A 20,042-nucleotide genomic window follows, 5' to 3' on the forward strand; every position below is an offset into this window, starting at 1 on the left:
GCAACACCCAAATGCAGATTGGGTGACCGCTTTGAGGAACATAGACGCCACCGTTCAGCCCGTAAGCGTGACCCCCGAGCTTCCGGTCGCCTGTCACTTTAATTCTCCACTCCACTCTGATGCCCTCCCTTCCCACTGTCCAGGGCCCCAAATACTCCTTCCAGATGAAATAGCGATTGACTTGTCATTCTTTCAATTTAGTATACTGTATTCGTTGCTCACGATGTGGTCTCCTCTACATTGGAGAGACCAAATGCAGAGTAGTTGACCGCTTTGAGGAACACCACCACCGTTCAGTCCGTAAGCGTGACCCCGAGCTTTCGGTCGCCTGTCACTTTAATTCTCCACTCCACTCTGATATCTCTGTCCTCAGACTCCTGCACCATTCCAATGTAGCTCAACGCATGCTCGAGGAAAAGTACCTCATCTTTCGTTTAGGCACTTTACAGCCTTCTGGACGCAACATCGAGTTCAACAATTTCAGACCTTAACCTCTGCCCACATTTTGCTCTGATGTATTGTTTTCTCTCTCTTTGCTTCCCATGGCAGCTGATAATTATCCTACCACTCACACCCTATCTAAACTAATCTTTTTCTAACTTCTGTTATTACCATCTCAAGTCGGTGCATTATCCCTTTTGTCTCTCAAATCTCTTCTGTCTTTCACACACCTTCCCTTTTGTTCTTTCTTCCCCCTCCCCCTTTCAGTGCTCCTTAAGAATTTATTCATTTCGAACATTCGCCAGTTCTGACGAAGGGTCATTGACTCGAAACGTTAACTCTGCTTCTCTCCACAGATGCTGCCTGACCCGCTGAGATTTCCAGCATTTTCTGTTTTTATTTCATATTCCAGAATCCGCAATATTTTGCTTTTATTATTATAGTTATAGCAGTGTATTAGCCACTAGCCGCATGTAATTAATTGGAAATCCAAATGTGGCCAATTACAGCTTTAAGCAATAAATAAAAAATTAATAATAGATGCCATCGTTGGGCATGCGGGCAATTTCCACGTGTTTCCGCTAGTTATATCAGCGCGTTCAAGGTGGTGATGGCAGAACCAACGCAAAAGATTGGGGCGTTTTAAACATAAGCGAGTTACGACCCAAACCATTTACGCTCATGTTTTCCGCGATCTTTTATGCTGGCTCAAGATTCAGTTCGCCCACAAAACTGGCCACACCCCCAGATTGCGCTGGTTAGGCAAAGCTCTTCAAATTGCGCTCATTTCCCTGTGTGCCTTCTACTGCCTGCGCACCTTTTACGAAGAGTGGTAACCTGGGCAATGTTATTAATACAGCTGAAATTGAGTTTATCAGCAAAAATAAGCATTTTTAATAAGGGTGTCCAATCCCATCCACATGCCCAATGATGATTTACTAAGAAACTGACTATTATACATCTATTAAATGGTTCGGTATCGTTTCACTGATTTTAAATCAGGTTACTCGCAGGTGGAGGATTGGACAGCCTTATTAAAAAATGCTTATTTTTTCTGATAAACCCATTTTCAGCTGTGCAGGTTGAACCACCCTTATCCGTAACTCCCTCGTTCGGGGCCATTCCCGGCCGCCGTGTGGTGCATGCTCATGACGCGGCCGGTGAAAAATTTACATGTCAATGAAAAATAAATGTACCCAACTGCAGAGCCGACACCTTTGGGGCCCAACGGCCTGCCGACACCTTGGGGCCCGTTCGACCCGCCTACCTCCTCCCTCCCACCGACTGCTGCAGCGTCGAAACAGTGCCGGCTTCCCTCCCTCACCCACGCCCCCCCACTGAGAGTGCACACCGTTGAAAACACGTGACCTCCCCTTATCCGGAACCCATGGGACCCGGCCTGCTCCGAATGAGGTATATTTCCGGATAAGGGCAGGTTACATGTGGAAACTAACCTTTGATTTCCATAATCATATTTGCATATGTACCCTTTTAAGTTTTTTTTTTACTTCCTTGCTAACTGGCTTTGTGCTAAAGTGGCATGTAACGTGGGTGAAAATGCTGGACTTTCAGCACCATAGAAACACCAGAAACATTGTCTACGGCTTGACGAAAAATAACTACTCCAGGCCAGAAGATAGCAAGCCCAAACAATAACGAGCAGTTCCATTAGGACACATCATGGCAAGCAGCATTCAACAACATTCTGGGTGGAGCAGGAGCAGGTCTGATGTGTCAAGTAGACATTAAGAGGGCAGGAAAATGCAATCCATACTTGCCTTCAAAATTATTCAGAAATATGGATGAAAAAGTATTGTGGGACCTCCTAGTTAATTTTGGACTCCATCGCAATTTGCAAACATTGTCGAATTACTATTGGTTATGACTCACTTGTGCAACGCACTACCCAGAAAAAGGGAAAAAATATAAAATGTTGACATTTATTTCCAGATGTTCCAGGAAGACTACTGTTTGTTATTTACACCGAAGGAAGAAAAGATTACATATTAGCTCCGGTCTGGCTGACAATTGACATGCTTCGGGCCTGTTGGGCAAGCATTTCAAAACTCTGCATGGTGTCTTCCTGTAAAGCCTGTGCAAGGAGGCTACAACAATTTAGTTCACCAAGACTGTATTCAGCATTTACTCGGTTTACTCCTCAGAAACTGAGCAATCTGACTTCGCAACAGCAGATGCGAAGCGTTAAGGGCCATAATCCTTTCACTCGGAGACAGGAGGAGGAATGGAGGAAGAGGAATAAAACTGTGCTCACATATATAGCAGCAACAACAATTGGTATGATTGGCATGTCGTATGCTGCTGTACCTCTCTATAGACTTTATTGCCAGGTCAGTAAAACTTTGTGTTTGTCCCAGAATGCAACAAATTCGTGGCTAGTTACAAAGTTGACAGAATAATCCAACATTACTAAGTGTAAATAAAATCTGCTTAACTGAGCCAAAAGTAACTAAAGGTAGAACGTCTCAAATCCGGCTGTCCGAAAATCGTAATTGTCCGAAAACCAGGCATTTTTGAGAGAATCCCATTTGATATTCAGTAACATAAAATACGGAATTATTGTCCAAAAACCGACGGGCCAGACGAGTTATCTGCTTTGCCGCTATGTTTTCAGATTTGAGACATTGTACCTGTAGTGGGGGAGGCGGCCACGATTGCGGCGGCCCAACCATCGGCGTCTCCAATACGGCGACATCGGGCGGCGAGGGACGAGGAAACCAGTAAATAAACGCGGCAGCGAGGATCGGTTGGGCGGCGAGGAGCGGAGAATTGGTGGGAATTGGCAAGGAGTGCCAACAGCGAAGTCCGAAATCCGGAAAAATCAGAACACCGGCACAGTCTCGGTCCCGAGGTTGCCGGATTTAAGACATTGTACCGGTATATGCCAAAGCAAAATACTGCAGATGCTGGGAATCTGAAGTAGAAACAGACAATGCTGGAAATACTCAGCAGATCAGGCAGCATCTGTGGGGAGAGAAACAGAGTTAACGTTCAAGTTGATGACCGGTTCTGATGAAAGGTCATCAACCTGAAACATTAACTCTTTCTCTCTCCACAGATGCTGCCTGACCTCCTGAGTATTTCCAGCATTTTCTGTAACTAAATGCAAATCACTTGTTTGTTACACTGTAAAATCAGTACGAGGAGATTAACTATTTTTAGATTAAAATGTTCCCACTACAAAAGTATCTGATAAAGCAAGTGCCCTCACCAGCACCCCATCCCCATCCCCATCCCCATCCCAACGAAATCAAACACAGGATATAATTGAGGAGTCAACCATTCTAGGTCTTCGATCTGACGCTCGTGAGAACCAGCAGAAACAATTCAACAATTGTACTAGAGACCAGTTAGTGGACGGATGGAGAGTTGAGCGGGGATGGAGAGAGTGTATCTGCATCGACAACTTTAAAACATTTATGTAGAAACTCCATTTTGTACATCTTCATCTATAAACAGAAAAAAATGAAAGCCAAGAGGTGAAAAAAGATCTGGGAAAATGAGTGTATTCTTGCATGGCTGTGACAGAAACAGCAAGGTTTCTTCTACCTATTCAGATTCCAAAGGCAATATTTCTTTGAGAGACCTGGCCAACGTTCTTCTCTCAATCAATACCAATTGGTCATTCATTTCATCACTATCCATTAGATGGAATGGTGGCTGGAATTTGCCTAAATAAAGGTCTGTATTTCAGAAATAATTTATTGTGTGATGCACTTTCAGATGTTGTGGTGACACAAGATCCTATATAAGTGCAAGTATTTTGTTATAACAAAAAAGAAAATGGTCTTTTTCTTGGGAGTTCCATGTCGGCACCAGTGATATGTAAGGTAGTGCAAGCGTGTACACAGATACTTTGGCATTGTCAGTTAATGTAAGATTCTGTAGGAACTGCAGTCTGGGGCAGTAACTCAGAAAAAGTGATTTTAATCTGGTGTTATGAAGGAGCTGCATTACAGTTAGTGCTGATATCATACAGTGACTAATGGGGTGCCGCAGGGCTCAGTGCTAGGACCCCGGCTATTTACAATATACATCAATGATTTAGATGAAGGAATTGAGTGTAATATCTCCAAGTTTGCAGATGACACTAAGCTGGGTGGCGGTGTGAGCTGTGAGGAGGATGCTAAGAGGCTGCAGGGTGACTTGGACAGGTTAGGTGAGTGGGCAAATGCATGGCAGATGCAGTATAATGTGGATAAATATGAGGTTATCCACTTTGATGGCAAAAACATGACGGCAGAATATTATCTGAATGGTGGCAGATTAGGAAAAGGGGAGGTGCAACGCGACCTGGGTGTCATGGTACATCAGTCATTGAAAGTTGGCATGCAGGTACAGCAGGCGGTTAAGAAGCTAAATGGCATGTTGGCCTTCATAGCTAGGGGATTTGAGTTTAGGAGCAGGGAGGTTTTACTGCAGTTGTACAGGACCTTGGTGAAGCCTCACCTGGAATATTGTGTTCAGTTTTGGTTTCCTAATCTGAGGAAGGACGTTCTTGCTATTGAGGGAGTGCAGCGAAGCTTCACCAGACTGATTCCCGGGATTGCAGGACTGACATATGAAGAGAGACTGGATCGACTGGGCCTGTATTCACTGGAGTTTAGAAGAATGAGAGGGGATCTCATAGAAACATATAAAATTCTGACGGAACTGGACAGGTTAGATGCAGGAAGAATGTTCCCGATGTTGGGGAAGTCCAGAACCAGGGGTCACAGTCTTAAGGATAAGGGGTAAGCCATTTAAGACCGAGATGAGGAGAAACGTCTTCACTCAGAGAGTTGTTAACCTGTGGAATTCTCTACTGCAGAGAGTTGTTGAGGCCAGTTCGTTAGATATATTCAAAAGGGAGTTAGATATGGCCCTTACGGCTAAAGGGATCAAGGGGGATGGAGAGGAGGCAGGAAAGGGGTTCTGAGGAGAATGATCAGCCAAGATCTTATTGAATGGTGGTGCAGGCTCGAAGGGCCGAATGGCCTACTCCTGCACCTATTTTCTATGTTAACAGCAAGGTCAATTGTTAATTTCAAATCTGAAATTGTAGATTTTTGTTAACCAAAGATAGTAAGTGATATGGAGCAAATGTGGGTATATGGAGTCAGATCACAGATCGGCCACAATCTTATTCAATGGCAGAACAAGCTCAAGGGGATAAATGGCCTACTCCTATATGTTAATGCTGCTTTCCTCATTGTATAGGTGAGTTCCTTAACTCTTCAAATTGGTTACATTCACAGGTCATTAGCGTTCACTGTTGAAACCATAATATTAAAAACAATTATGTTTGAAGTTAATTATTTTATTTTTGAAATTGATTTTTACAATAGAATGGAAATGGAATTATCGCTCTGACAATACTGTTGCAGGCCATTCCACTTCTCTATCTTGTTCAAAATCACTTTCAAATCAAATCCTTAACACTTGCTTCAATAATATTAGCAAAACAAACTAATTGGCTTTGAAGCAAAAATTAGCATAGAATTGGCCTGGCAGGTGGTAGAAAATAGCAGTCAGACGTTTAATTTTTTTTTGTTATAACCAATCTTCAAGAAAGTGATGTAGTAAAGATTAAATAATTGGAACATCTAGAACATTAGTTTGAAGCAAGGTGGTTTTAAAGGTTGCAATGGTTGGTCATGCACACTTTGTGATGTATCTCCATGTTGGGTGCCAAAACAAAAAGTGCTGGTTCTAGAAACTGTCAAGACAGATCAATCATCAATAATAACAAATTAAATACCAGGTTTTCTTAGCTTTAGCAAGTAGTCTTTCTGGCCATGCATTCTGTATTCATTGTCTGCTTTCAGGCTACAGGACTGGGAGGGACTGCAGCAGCTGGTCACAATGTGGATCAAGTAGAGACCATGGAGCCTGTGAAGGATCGAGTCATTAAAGTCACTTTCAATGCTGATGTTCATGCCAGCCTTCAATGGAACTTCAGACCTCAGCAAACTGAAATCTATGTAAGTGAAAACAGGTGGTATTACAGGCAGCATTACAGAATAAGTTAAAGAATCATAAACCACTTAAACTTGGCTTCTGAGACCTAATTTTAACCTGGGGATTATTATGCCTGTGCAAATCATATGTTATTAAATAGTTTCTATTAGGGCAGCATGGGCTCCCACTGCATTGAAGGTTAGCTCATTGCACCTTCAAGTGTTAGGACATAGTCCTACAATGTTAGAGCATTGTATATGGAGCATGAGGGAACGCTAGCATACTGGCATGTTACTGGACTAATAATTCAGAGGCCTGAAATGTGATGATCCAGAGACGTGTTCAAATCCTACCACAGCAGCTGGGGAATTTAAATTCAGTTAATTAAATAAATCTGGAATAAAAAGCTAGTATCAGTAATGGTGAAACTATCGGATTGTTATAAAAACCCATCTGGTTCACAAATGTCCTTAGGGAAGGAAATCTGCCAATCTGACTCTTAACTGCCCTCTGAAATGGCCACTCAGTTGTACCAAACTGCTACGAAAAACAATAATAAGAATAAAAACAGATGGACCACCCAGCATCGACCAAAGCACCGGCTTCGGACACAACAACGGCACACCCAGCCCAGTCAACCCTGCAAAGTCCCCCTCACTAACATCTGGGAACTTGTGCCAAAATTGGGAGAGCTGTCCTACAGACTAGTCAACAGCCTGACATAGTCATACTCACAGAATCATACCTTTCAGCCCAGATTCCACCATCACCATCCCTGACAGACCCACCCGATGTGATGGCACAATGGTCTATAATAGGGAGGGAATGGCCCTGGGAGTCCTCAACATTGACTCTGGACTCTATGAAGTCTCATGGCTTCAGGCCAAGCATGGGCAAGGAAACCTGCTGATTACCACCTACCACAATCATACTGACTCCTCCATGTTGAACAGCACTTGGAAGAAGCACTGAGGGTAGCAAGGGCACAGAATGTCCATCACTAAGAGTGGCTCGGTAGCACCACTACTGACCGAACTTGCCGTGTCTTGAAGGACATGGCTACCAGACTGGGCCTGCAGCAGGTAGTGAGGGAACCAACATGAGGGTAAAACCTACTTGACCTCATCCTCACCAGTCTACCTGTCGTAGATGCATATGCCCATGACAGCATTGGTAGCAGTGACTGCCGCACTGTCCTTGTCCCGTCTTCACACAAAGGATTTCTCCCATCGTATTTTCTGGCACTACCACCATGCAAAATGGCATTACCATCGGCAAAACCCCCATCATCAACATCCTAGGGGTCACCATTGACCAGAAACTTAATTGGACCAGCCACATAAATACTGTGGCTACAAGAGCAGGCCAGAGGCTAGGTATTCTGCAGCAAATGTCTCACCCCCTGACTCCCCAAACCTTTCCACCATCTACAAGGCACAAATCAGGAGAGTGATGGAATACGATCCATTTACCTGGAGGAGTGCAGCTCCAGCAACACGCAAAACTAGACACCATCCAGGACAAAGCAGCCTGCTTGATTGGCATCCCATCCACCACTTTAAGCATTCACACCCTCCACCGCCCACGTACCGTGGCTGCAGTGTGTATCATCCACAAGATGCTCTGCAACAACCCGCCAAGGCTTCTTCAACAGCACCTCCCAAACCTGCGATCTCTATCACCCAGAAGGACAAGGACAACAGGCGCATGGGAATATCATCACCTGCAAGTTCCCCTCAAAGTTACACACCATCCTGACTTGGTAATATGTTGCCGTTCCTTCATCATCGTTGGTCAAAATCCTGGAACTCCCTCCTTTACAGCACTATAGGAATATCTTGACCACACGGACTGCAGTGGTTCAGGAAGGCGGCTCACACAACCTTCTCAAGGGCAATTAGGGATGGGCAATAAATGTTGGCCTTGCCAGCGACGCCCACATCCCAGGAACAAATTTTTTTTAAAACAGGCCATCCTATTGTCTTTGCCTATATTTTTCTCTACAAGCCATCTAGTCTAATCCCACTCTTCAACTCATTCCCTGTACCCTTTTGCATTCCACTATTTCAAGCAGCTATCTAATTTTTATAAGAGTTTATGACTTCTGCTTTAAAAATGATTTCTGGCAATGAATTCCACATTCTCATTATCCTCTATGTAAAGAAACCCTTTTTGCAGCACCCCCTTTAATTCTTTTTTTGATTATCTTAAATTTGTGCCTTCTGGAAGTCCAAAAACACCACAGAAAAGCTGGGGTTGTTCTCTTTAGAGCAGAGAAGGTTGAGTGAAGATTTGATAGAGGTATTCTATCAAATGAGAGGTCTAGACAGAGTAGATAGAAATAAATTGTTCCCATTGGCGGAAGGATCAAGAATCAGAGGACACAGATTTAAGGTGATTGGCAAAAGAACCAAAGGCGACATGAGGAAAAACTTTTTTATTCAGCGAGTGGATAGGATCTGGAATGCACTGCCCAAAATGGTGGAGGCAAACTCAATCGTGGCTTTCAAAGGGAATTAGATATGTACCTGAGAGAAAAATAATTGCAGGGCTACGGAGAAAGGGCAGAGGAGTGGGACTAGCTGTGAAGTGCTCTTGCAGAGAGCCGGCACAGGTTCAACAGGCCGAAAAATCTTCTTCTGTGCTGTAACTATTCTATGATTCTATGAGAAAGAAATTAACCCTGTGATCTTTGTTTTAATCTTACTCCAGGTTGTACCTGGAGAAACTGCTCTGGCATTTTATAAAGCAAAGAATCCCACTGACAAACCAGTCATCGGAATTTCTACTTACAATGTAGTACCATTCGATGCAGGGCAGTACTTCAATAAAATACAGGTATGGACACAATAACCCAGGTGTTCGAAGGAAAATACTTTTTAAATACTTTTTAAATACTTTTATTTAATCTTCTGATTTTGTCTGTCGTGGTTATAGATGCATGATTTTATTTCCTTCATGCAGTGCTTATTCCACATAATCAAGGAACCCCTGCAAATATTGACACATTTCTAGGGACCAGCTGTTCAGCTTTGGACATTTTTTTACGTGAAAGGCACAATAGAAATGTAAATAATTCTTGTGATTGTAGATTTCATTAAAAGCTTATGCCTTACATATCTGGTGTTCTCAGCCCCAGAATTACTGTTCGGTGGGTTAGTTTCAAGAAGATCTGGCAATTTAAATGGAAAAATACATCTCTGGGAACACTTTTATTCAAAGTAATTTTCCCACCTTGTTAGATATCCTTGCATCCACTGATTGCAATGGTGGCTACAACTTTGGTATGGCCTGGGAGCCATTCTGTAGCTGTCTAGCCCTATATGTTATGCTGCTGGCTAGCCACTTTGCAAACCCACCTGGTAGAATGTTTTGGCAGGGCCAAGTAGTTCTGGATCAGCTCTCAGTCTAAATTTCGTTTGTCCATTGCAATCAATAGCGTCATTCTAGGCACAGAGGACTCCTCCCAGTCAGTGACATCACCAGATAAGGCAAGAAGTGAGGATACCTAACATGGCAGGTCTCCATTTTTTTTTTAAATGGTGTTTTTTTTAAAGGAGTGTTATTTGTTTCTCTAAATCTCTATCTAATTAAAATTAATTAAAAGTTTTGCGTGTCATGCATTAATTAGAATGGCACATGTCCCTAGCACAAAAAATCACCTCGCGTGTTCTGATACAGAGCACTCAACAGGAAGAAAAGGGTCGAGAAGATTCACTACCTTTTGATTCTGAACAATAATCTGTGTGGATTATAATGTGTAAATCTGATCTTTAGGTTTATGCACCATCTAAACTTCACTCTCTTAGCATCAGAAAATAGACCGATAAGCTTCTATTGTAACTAGCTTCACTCAAGTGTAGAATGTGAATGAATTGCTGCCTTGTCATTTACAAGATAGTTGTGGATGTGGAAGGCCATTCAGTCCATCCATACAGAAAACAGTAGTCTTTCTCCCCATCCCAAAATGCAGCATTTAACTTTTGTAGATGATTCCATTCTTTTCCTTTGACCACCAGATCTTGAAGTCCATTCCATGTGTTAAGAACATAAGAACATAAGAAATAGGAGCAGGCGTAGGCTACCTGGCCCTCGAGTCTGCTCCACCATTTAATAAGATCATGGCTGATCTGATCATGGACTCAGCTCCACTTCCGTGCCTGCTCCCCATAACCCTTTATTCCCTCATCGCTCAAAAATCTGCCTTAAATATATTCAATGACCCAGCCTCCACAGCTCTCTGGGGTAGAGAATTCCATAGATTTACAACCCGCTTAAAAAAAATGGAGACCTGCCATGTTACAACCATCAGATCTTATTGAATGGCGGAGCAGGCTCAAGGGGCCGTATGGCCTACTCCTGTTCCTATTTCTACTGTTCTTATGTTACGTTCTTATGTAGAAGAAATTCCTCCTCATCTCAGTTTTAAATGGGCGGCCCCTTATTCTGAGACTATGTCCCCTAGTTTTAGTTTCCCCGATGAGTGGAAATATCCTCTCTGCATCCTCCTTGTCGAACCCCCTCGTTATCTTACATGTTTCGATAAGATGACCCCTCATTCTTCTGAACTCCAATGTGTATAGGCCCAACTTACTCAACCTATCTTCATAAGTCAAACCCCTCATCTCCGGAATCAACCGAGTGAACCTTCTCTGAACAGCCTCCAATGCAAGTATATCCTTCCTTAAATACGGAGACCAAAACTGTACGTAGTACTCTAGGCCTCACCAATACCCTGTACAGTTGTAGTAGGACTTCTCTGCTTTTATACTCTATCCCTCTTGCAATAAAGGCCAACATTCCATTTGCCTTCCTGATTACTTGCTGTACCTGCATACTAACTTTTAGCGTTTCATGTACAAGGACCCCCAGATCCCCCTGTACTGCAGCACTTTGCAATTTTTCTCCATTTAAATTATAATTTGCTTTTCTATTTTTTCTGCCAAAGTGGATAACCTCACATTTTCCCATATTATACTCCATCTGCCAAATTTTTGTCCTGTCTATATTCCTTTGCAGATTTTTTGTGTCCTCCTCACAATTTGCTTTCCCAACAATCTTTGTATCATCAGCAAATTTGGCTACATTACGCTCGGTCCCTTCATCCAAGTTATTAATATAGGTTGTAAATAGTTGAGGACCCAGCACCAATCCCTGCGGCACCCCACTAGTCACTGTTTGCCAACCAGAGAATGAACCATTTATCCCAACTCTCTGTTCTTTGTTAGTTAGCCAATCCTCTATCCATGCTGATATATTACCCTCAACCCCGTGAACTTTTATCTTGTGCAGTAACCTTTTATGTGGCACTTTATCGAATGCCTTCTGGAAATCCAAATACACCACATCCACTGGTTCCCCCTTATCCACCCTGCTCGTTATATCCTCAAAGAACTCCAGAAAATTTGTCAAACATGATTTCCCTTTCATAAAACCATGCTGACTCTGCTTGATTGTATTATGCTTTTCCAAATGTCCTGCTACTGCTTCCTTAATAATGGACTCCAGCATTTCCCCAACGACAGATGTTAGGCTAACTGGTCTATAGTTTCCTGCTTTTTGTCTGCCTCCTTTTTTAAATAGGGGCATTACATTTGCAGTTTTCCAATCCACTGGAACCGCCCCAGAATCCAGGGAATTTTGGTAGATTACAACCAATGCATCCACTATCTCTGCAGCCACTTCTTTTAAGACCCTAGGATGTAAACCATCAGGTCCAGGGGACTTGTCTGCCTTTAGTCCCATTATTTTACCGAGTACTACTTCATTAGCGATAGTGATTGTATTAAGTTCCTCCCTCCTGATAACCCCTTAATTGTCCACTATTGGGATGTTTTTAGTGTCTTCTACCGTGAAGACCGATACAAAATATTTGTTCAACATCTCTGCCATTTCCCTGTTCTCCATTATTAATTCCCCAGTCTCATCTTCTAGAGGACCAACATTTACTTTAACCATTCTTTTCCTTTTTATGTACCTATAGAAACTCTTACTATCTGTTTTAGTTTACTTTCATAATCTGTCTTCCCTCTCTATCTTTTTTTTAGTCATTCTTTGCTGGCTTTTAAAAGTTTCCCAATCCTCTGGCCTCCCACTGGTCTTGGCCACATTGTATGCCCTTGTTTTCAATTTGATACCATCCCTTATTTCCTTAGTTAGCCACGGATGGTTATCCCTTCTCTTAATCTTTCCTTCTCTTGGGAAAATTTTTTGTTGAGAGTTATGAAATATTGTAGGTGGTTTGCTCGGGCGTACTGAAACACATCTCCTACTATAAGTTCTGGACAATAGGGATCATTAAGGAAAGATCTGGCAGGGACAGCTGTATAATGTTTAAAAAGGTTCAACCGCACCACTAGTAAAACAGTACACAGTGGTGTAATACAGTACCTTCCTCGCCCCATGCTCCACCTCACAGTCAACAAGCTCCCCACTAGAGTGGAACTAAACTACAGAACTAGTGGGAACCTGTTCAACCTTCGTCGTCTCCAGGCCAGTTCCAAGACCACCCCAACCTCTGTCATCAAGCTACAGTTCATGGACGACGCCTGTGTCTGTGTACATACAGATACTGAACTCCAAGTCATAGTCAATGTATTTACTGAGGTGTACGAAAGCATGGACCTTATGCTAAACATCCGTAAGACAAAGGTCCTCCACCAACCTGTCCCCGCCGCATAGCACCGCCCCCCAGTCATCAAGATCCACGGCGCGGCACTGAACAACGTGGATAATTTCCCATATCTCGGGAGCCTCTTATCAACAAGAGCAGACATTGACGACGAGATTCAACACTGCCTCCAGTGCGCTAGTGCAGCCTTTGGCCGCCTTTGGAAAGGAGTGTTTGAAGACCAGGCCCTCAAAACTGCCAGCAAACTCATGGTCTACAGGGCTGTAGTAATACCCGTCCTCCTGCATGGCTCAGAGACATGGACCATGTACAGTTGACAACTCAAGTCGCTGGAGAAATACCACTAGCGATGTCTCTGTAAGATCCTGCAAATCCCTTGGGAGGACAGATGCACCAACGTTAGCGTCCTCGACCAGGCCAACATCCCCAGCAATGAAGTACTGACCACACTTGATCAGCTCCACTGGGCAGGCCAAATTGTTCGCATGCCAGACACGAGACTCCCAAAGCAAGCGCTCTACTCTGAACTCCTTCACGGCAAACGAACCAAAGGTGGGCAGAGGAAACTTTACAAGGATACCCTCAAAGCCTCCCTTATAAAATGCAACATCCCCACTGACACCTGGGAGTCCCTGGCCAAAGACCACCCTAAATGGAGGAAGTGCATCCGGGAGGGCGCTGAGCACCTCGAGTCTCATCGCCGAGAGCATGCAGAAATCAAGCGCAGGCAGCGGAAACAGCGTGCGGCAAACCAGTCCCACCCACCCTTTCCTTCAATGACTATCTGTCCCACCTGTGACAGCGACTGTGGTTCTCGTATTGGACTTGTTTAGCCACCTAAGGACTCATTTTTAGAGTGGAAGCAAGTCTTCCTCGATTCCGAGGGACTGCCTATGATGATGATGACAGTACAAAAGTACAACCATGACTTGTCCAACAAGCCCCTGCCGTGTCAAGCTACCACAGCCTAACATATAATATACAGTACACAAGAAAATAACCTTCCCAGACTAAATCCCTATGGTTTGGCTAGGACATACAATGACCCTTCACACAGCTAAGCGGTCTTAAGGATGTGTAGGTGTGGACGATGCTCATCCCAATTGTCCGCGGACTTGCTTGCAGCTTTTTCCCGTGCGACGCGGCTTGTGGTTCTGTACCACCGATGCAGTATTCGAGTCCCAGTTTGAGTTGCGGTCCGTATTAGGGTGATAAAGCAATGCTCAGCTCTTCGTGACGTTCCGTTCTGTGGTGGAGTGCTCGTTTCTTGGTGAGCAAAGTAGCGAGAGAGAGAGAGAGCGCTATCCAAAACGGCTCTCTGATATACCCCTCCAATACACAGACTGCTGTCTGTGTTTTAATGGACTCGGGGCATGGTTTCCAGGCTTCCTCCCAGGTCTGGATGGGTCATCCACTCAAGTCCTTTGTGGCCTCTTCTCGCCTTCCGAGGCCTGGCCTCCATGGTAACAAAAGGTGCTTCAGGTTTGATGTTTTCTTGATATGTTTTAATGTCCTTAATGGTCGGTGATGGCTTTTGATCTCCAAACTGATCTAGTTAGCTGGCTTATTTCCATACAGACAATGAGCCAGCCATCTCCTGCTCATCATCATCATCATCATCATAGGCTATCCCTTGAAACGAGGATGACTTGCTTCCACGCCAAAAACGGATGAGTTCACGGGTGTTTTAATGATATTCCGGATCCCAAACTATATCCTGAAGGGTGGAAGATGCCTGTGCGTGTATTTTTTTTAACATGTGGTGACCGTTGCACACCAGCCACCACACGGGCTTGACAGAGCTAGGTCTTGGTCCAGTGGCAAGGATTAACCAAGATGACTGGAGACCAGCTCTGCTGCAGCCCAGAAATCAGGCCGGGACCATCAGAGGGATCAACGTACGGCAGCCCGGCCCAGAAATCTGCTTTTCACCAGTTGGGAGTCGACTTCTCGGGACGTTGTTTCCCCAAAGAAGTCTGTTTATACAGCAATCGGTTGGGATTTTCTGTCTATCAGTTTACCTTGGGCCACTCCCATCTTTACAGACAGGCAGGAGATTTGTACTCATATCCAATATTTGTCATTAAAGTCTATGGGAACTGAGCCGAATGCTACAATGTCTCCTTAAATGTCTGCCACTGCTTATCAACTATCCCATACTTTAATCTATTTTCCCAGTCCACTTTGGACAACTCTACCCTCATATCTTGGTAGTCTCCTTTATTTAAGCTTACGACACTGGTTTGAGAACCAACTTTCTCGCCCTCCAACTGAATTTGAAATTCAACCATATTATGGTCACTCATTCCTAGAGGATCCTTTACTACGAGATCATTTATTAATCCTGTCTCATTACACAATACCAGATCTAAGATAGCCTGCTCTCTGGTTGGTTCAGCAACATACTGTTTAAAGAAACTATCCCGGATACACTCTATGAACTATTCCTCAAGGCTACCCTGGCCAATTTGCTTTCTCCAGTCAATATGAAGATTAAAATCATCCATGATTATTGCTGTTCCTTTATTACAAACCTCTATTATTTCTTGATTTATACTCCGTCCAACAGTGTAGCTACTGTTAGGGAGCCTATAGACTACACCCACCAACGACTTTTTCCCCTTATTATTCCTTATCTCCACCCAAACTGATTCAACATCTTGCTCTTCTGAGCCAATATCGTTTCTCTCTAACGCACTGATCTCATCCTGTATTAACAGTGCTACCCCACCTCCTTTTCCTTTCTGTCTGTCCTTCCGAATTGTCAAATACCCCTGAATATTTAGTTCCCAGTCTTGGTCACCTTGCAACCACGTCTCTGTAATGGCTATCAGATCATACCCATTTGTATCTATTTGCGCCGTCAACTCATCTATTTTATTACGAATGCTACGTGCATTCAGATAAAGAGCTTTTAAATTTGTTTTTTTTAACCATTTTTTCCTGCTCTCTGATTTACCTTTATGTTTATACATTCTGTCCTTTCCTGGCATGCTCTGGTTTTCATTTCCCTCAGTGCTACCCTACTCTATTGCCTTCTCCTTATTCTTTGACTTTAAATTTCCGCTCACCTGAATCCTCTCCCTCCCCCCACTCCCCACCCCCACTAATTAGTTTAAAGCCCTCACCACAGCCTTCGTTGTTTGATTCGCCAGGACACTAATCCCAGCACGGTGTAAGTGGAGCCCGTCCCAACGGAACAGCTCCCTCTTACCCCAGTATTGGTGCCAGTGTCCCACGAATCAAAACCCATTTCTCCCACACCCGTCTTTGAGTCATGTGTTGAACTCTCTGATCTTATTTACCCTACCCTATACCCTACCCATGGCTCAAGTAGTAATCCAGTTGATTACACTTTGTGTGAAGTGTAACTTCCTGAATTCAGTCCAGAATTTTCCTTTCTGGTTTTACCATATGTCCCATGGCATGGTTTAATTTGAAGTAAAGTTACGGATTTACCTTTTCTTTTATCCTGTCAAGATCCCTGCTCAGTTACTTCCTGTCGAGGCTGAAAAGCCTAAATTTCTTCAGTCTGTATTTTTAATTCAGTCCTTTGACACTAGGGATCAGTTTTATATCTCTTCCCTGCATGTCCTCCAGAGCTGACTGATCTCCCTTGTGTCTGATCTGAACTGGGCTCAATGATCAAATTCTGGTCTGACCAGGACAATGGACACAGAGGAACAGTTGCTCCCTTTCAAATGATTCACCAAGCAGCCTCCATTATGACAATTTAAGGTACCAATTCGCAAATGCTTTCCTTGTTCAGAATCCTGACCAAAGCAGTAATTGGATTTGGTTCAGGATGAAGAGGTGGAACTAATTGGAGGAGAAACTTTTTTGTTTATTTTTCTGTATTATTGGTCAAATATGTGCTGGCAATAGAGATAACTATAGCTTACGCTCTGCTCTGCCTCTCTTTCAGTGTTTCTGTTTTGAGGAGCAGCGGCTAAATCCCCATGAGGAAGTGGACATGCCCGTTTTTTTTTATATTGATCCTGAGTTTGCAGAAGATCCAGGAATGGCACGAGTAGAGACAATCACTCTCTCCTACACATTCTTTGAAGCAAAAGATGGTCAAAAACTACCTTTGCCTGGATATAATTAACATTAAATTACTGTGAATACTGAATTCATTACCAATATGTGATGTTGATTGACAGTGTGTCTAACAGCTGAGCCAGTAATACTTAATGTTATGATTCCCAAAAAGAGATCTTCAGCAAAATTGTGAAACAACAAACAATTGTTCCATAAGCGTGCAAGTCTGTACGGATGTAAATTAAAATGAAGTGTCAGATAAATAAACAGTTTGGTAGCCAAGTTTTGTACCTGAAGGAATTTTACATTACTTTCCAAGGCTGGAACAGTTCGTCATGCAAACATCTTGGTGGTGACCTCTGATTTAGCTTTGCGTTTATGCATTAATAGTTGGAATTTCAATTAGATACTACTGAAAGTTTCCAGTGTGTCCCTATTGTCAAAATAATGATAAAGGCGTGCTCTGTCCATATATGTCATTGGTATATTTGATAAATATACTTTCCAACCACATTTTTAGAGCAGCCTACTTATATGATAATCATATAAGCTATGTTTTTAAGTATGTAAGTGATGTAAGCACTAAATTTGCCTTTTACTAGCTTGAACCTGTGTCCTCTTATCCCAATTGAGATTTCATTTCGAGTAATGTTCTGGATTTACTTTCTCAGGTTGTAAAGCCAAAATCTTTCCTAGCTTAGTCTTTTAACAATCAGCCTTGTGACTTTTCCTACACTGTCGCTAGACCTTGAATGTCTCCCTTGTGTCTCAGCGACAAGAGCTGGACACGGTAACCAAGGTCTGGGAGTGCACTGTTTTATCTATGTAGTTCAACATTCTTTTAGCTTTGTTGATGTTGCTCTGCATTGGTTTGGACATGTTGAGCATTTATGGGCCATATGACTCCTTGGTCTCTTTCAATTTAGCTATTTCAAAATTATTCACGGAGTACACGTATCACCTATTTTGTTCTTTGTATGTGTAACACTTTATGCTTGACTGTATTAAATGTCACTGCTATTGTTCTGCCCCCTTACATATTTTATCTAACTTGTTCTGTAGTTTCTAAGCTATCTTCTCCAAGTCCGCAGCCCTTCCTACTTTGGTATAATCTGCAAATTTGACCACTTTGCATTGGGTTTTTGAATCTAAGTAATTTATGTAAACTATAAGTAGTAGTAGTCCCAAAATTGAGCCCTGGGGTACCCCATTCAGTAATCCCTCCCGAGCCCCCAACATAACTTTTTCAAAGTTACAGGCCTCTAATGATAAAGGACTATTATTCCCTGAAATTGTTTAAATTGCAAATATTACTTTTTTTTTTATTGTGGCCCTCATGCTAACTCATAATTCTAAATGGTTCCCTCTCCTCAGGTACTGTCCCCCTTCAATTTTGCCATCATCTCACCTCTTCAAAAAACCCATCCATGACCTCTCTGTCCTTGCAAATTACTGCCCCCATCCCCAACCTCCCTTTCCTCTCCAAGGTCTTTCAACGTGTTGTTGCCTCCCAAATCCATGTCCATCTATCCTGCAACGTCATGTTTGAACTCATCCATTCAGGTAACGCCCCTACAATAACACTGAAACGGCTCTAATCAAAGTCACAATTGACATCCTACGTGACTGACCATGGTGCTCTATCCCTCCTCATCTTTTTCAACCTTTCTGCAGCCTTTGTTACGGTGGACCACACCATCCTCTTCCAATGCCTCTCCTCCATTGTCCAGCTCAGTGGTACTGCCTTTGCCTCGTTCCATTCTTGCCTATCCAGACATAGCCATAGAATCTCCTGTAATAGTTCCCCTTCCTGCCCCAACACTGTTACCTGTGGAGGACCCCAAGGATCTGTCCTTGGCTCTGTCCTATTTCTCATTACATGCTGCCCCTTGGCGACATCATCCAATGTCAGATTCGAAATGTATGCTGACGAAACCCACCACCACCTCCCATGATTCCTCCACTGTCTCTATCTTGTCAGATTGCTTCCATGACTTACAGTCCTGGATGAGCTGGAATTTTCTCCAATTAAACATTGGAAAGACAAAGAAAAAAATAACTTGCATTTATATAGCACCTTCCATGACCTCAGGGTGTCAGAAAGCACTTTGCAGCCGTTGAAGTACTATTGAAATTTAGTTACTGTTGGGTAATGTAGGAAAAGCGGCAACCAATTTGCACACAGCTAGTTCCCACAGACAGCAATTAAATAAATGGCCAGATCTATTTTTTTAGGTGTTAGTTGAAAGAGAAATGTTAGCCAGGACACAGTGGAACGCTCCTACTCTTTGAATAGTGCCATGGGATATTTTATGTCCACCTGAGAGGGCAGATGGGTCCTCAGTTTAATGTCTCATCCGAAAAACGGCACCTCCGACAGTGCAGCACTTAATGTCTAGATTTTGTGCTCAAGTCTTCGGAGTGGGGCTTGAACCTACCAACCCCTGACTTGGAGGTGAGAGTGCTACCCACTGAGCCATGGCTGACACCTGAAGCCATTGTCTTCTGTCACCGCCACAAACTCCCTCTATATGTGAAGGACACAGTAGGAGCTCTGAAAGAAACATGTATTTACCAGCAGGGATTGTATTGTGGCAATTCCTGCTTCCGTGTGCTTTATGTGCAAGTAAATCTAGGCAAGTACTTTTGGCCAGTATGCAGTGGATTAGTGGTGTGGTATTTTTCTGCCTTCTGAGGTTACATGAGAACATGGTAAAAATCCCATGTTATCTCCAGTAAGCAGTTTACCTTAATCGTTAGACTTGGACTGTCAACCCACATTGCAGAGAATAAAGATGCAAATTTCAATTGATAAATGACGCAGATAGCTTATTGTTAGCTTGTTTGTGCACGTTGTTGAAAGAATGCCCATATAAATCAATCTCATCTCTCCCTCATAGATTGTTAAAAAACTGAAGTGCCTTTGAGAGAAAAAGTTGAGTAGAAATAGAATTTTACTACCACATTTCTA

The 20,042-nt window shown here is 43.1% G+C and overlaps 1 protein-coding gene across 1 annotated transcript in view; it reads left to right on the forward strand.

The window, feature by feature from the left end:
- cox11 (cytochrome c oxidase assembly homolog 11 (yeast)) overlaps positions 1–17,361 on the forward strand; it is a 53,915-nt gene extending 36,554 nt beyond the window's left edge. Inside the window, exons 3-6 of the mRNA XM_070882581.1 lie at positions 2,392–2,789; positions 6,267–6,422; positions 9,112–9,237; positions 16,956–17,361. Of these exons, the coding sequence (XP_070738682.1) occupies positions 2,392–2,789; positions 6,267–6,422; positions 9,112–9,237; positions 16,956–17,138 (863 nt within the window). The 3' untranslated portion in view covers positions 17,139–17,361. The remainder of the gene's footprint in view (positions 1–2,391; positions 2,790–6,266; positions 6,423–9,111; positions 9,238–16,955) is intronic.
- Positions 17,362–20,042: the final 2,681 nt, after the last annotated feature.

The sequence above is a fragment of the Pristiophorus japonicus genome, chromosome 6 (genome assembly GCF_044704955.1).
Source record: "Pristiophorus japonicus isolate sPriJap1 chromosome 6, sPriJap1.hap1, whole genome shotgun sequence".
Lineage (NCBI taxonomy): Eukaryota > Metazoa > Chordata > Chondrichthyes > Pristiophoridae > Pristiophorus > Pristiophorus japonicus.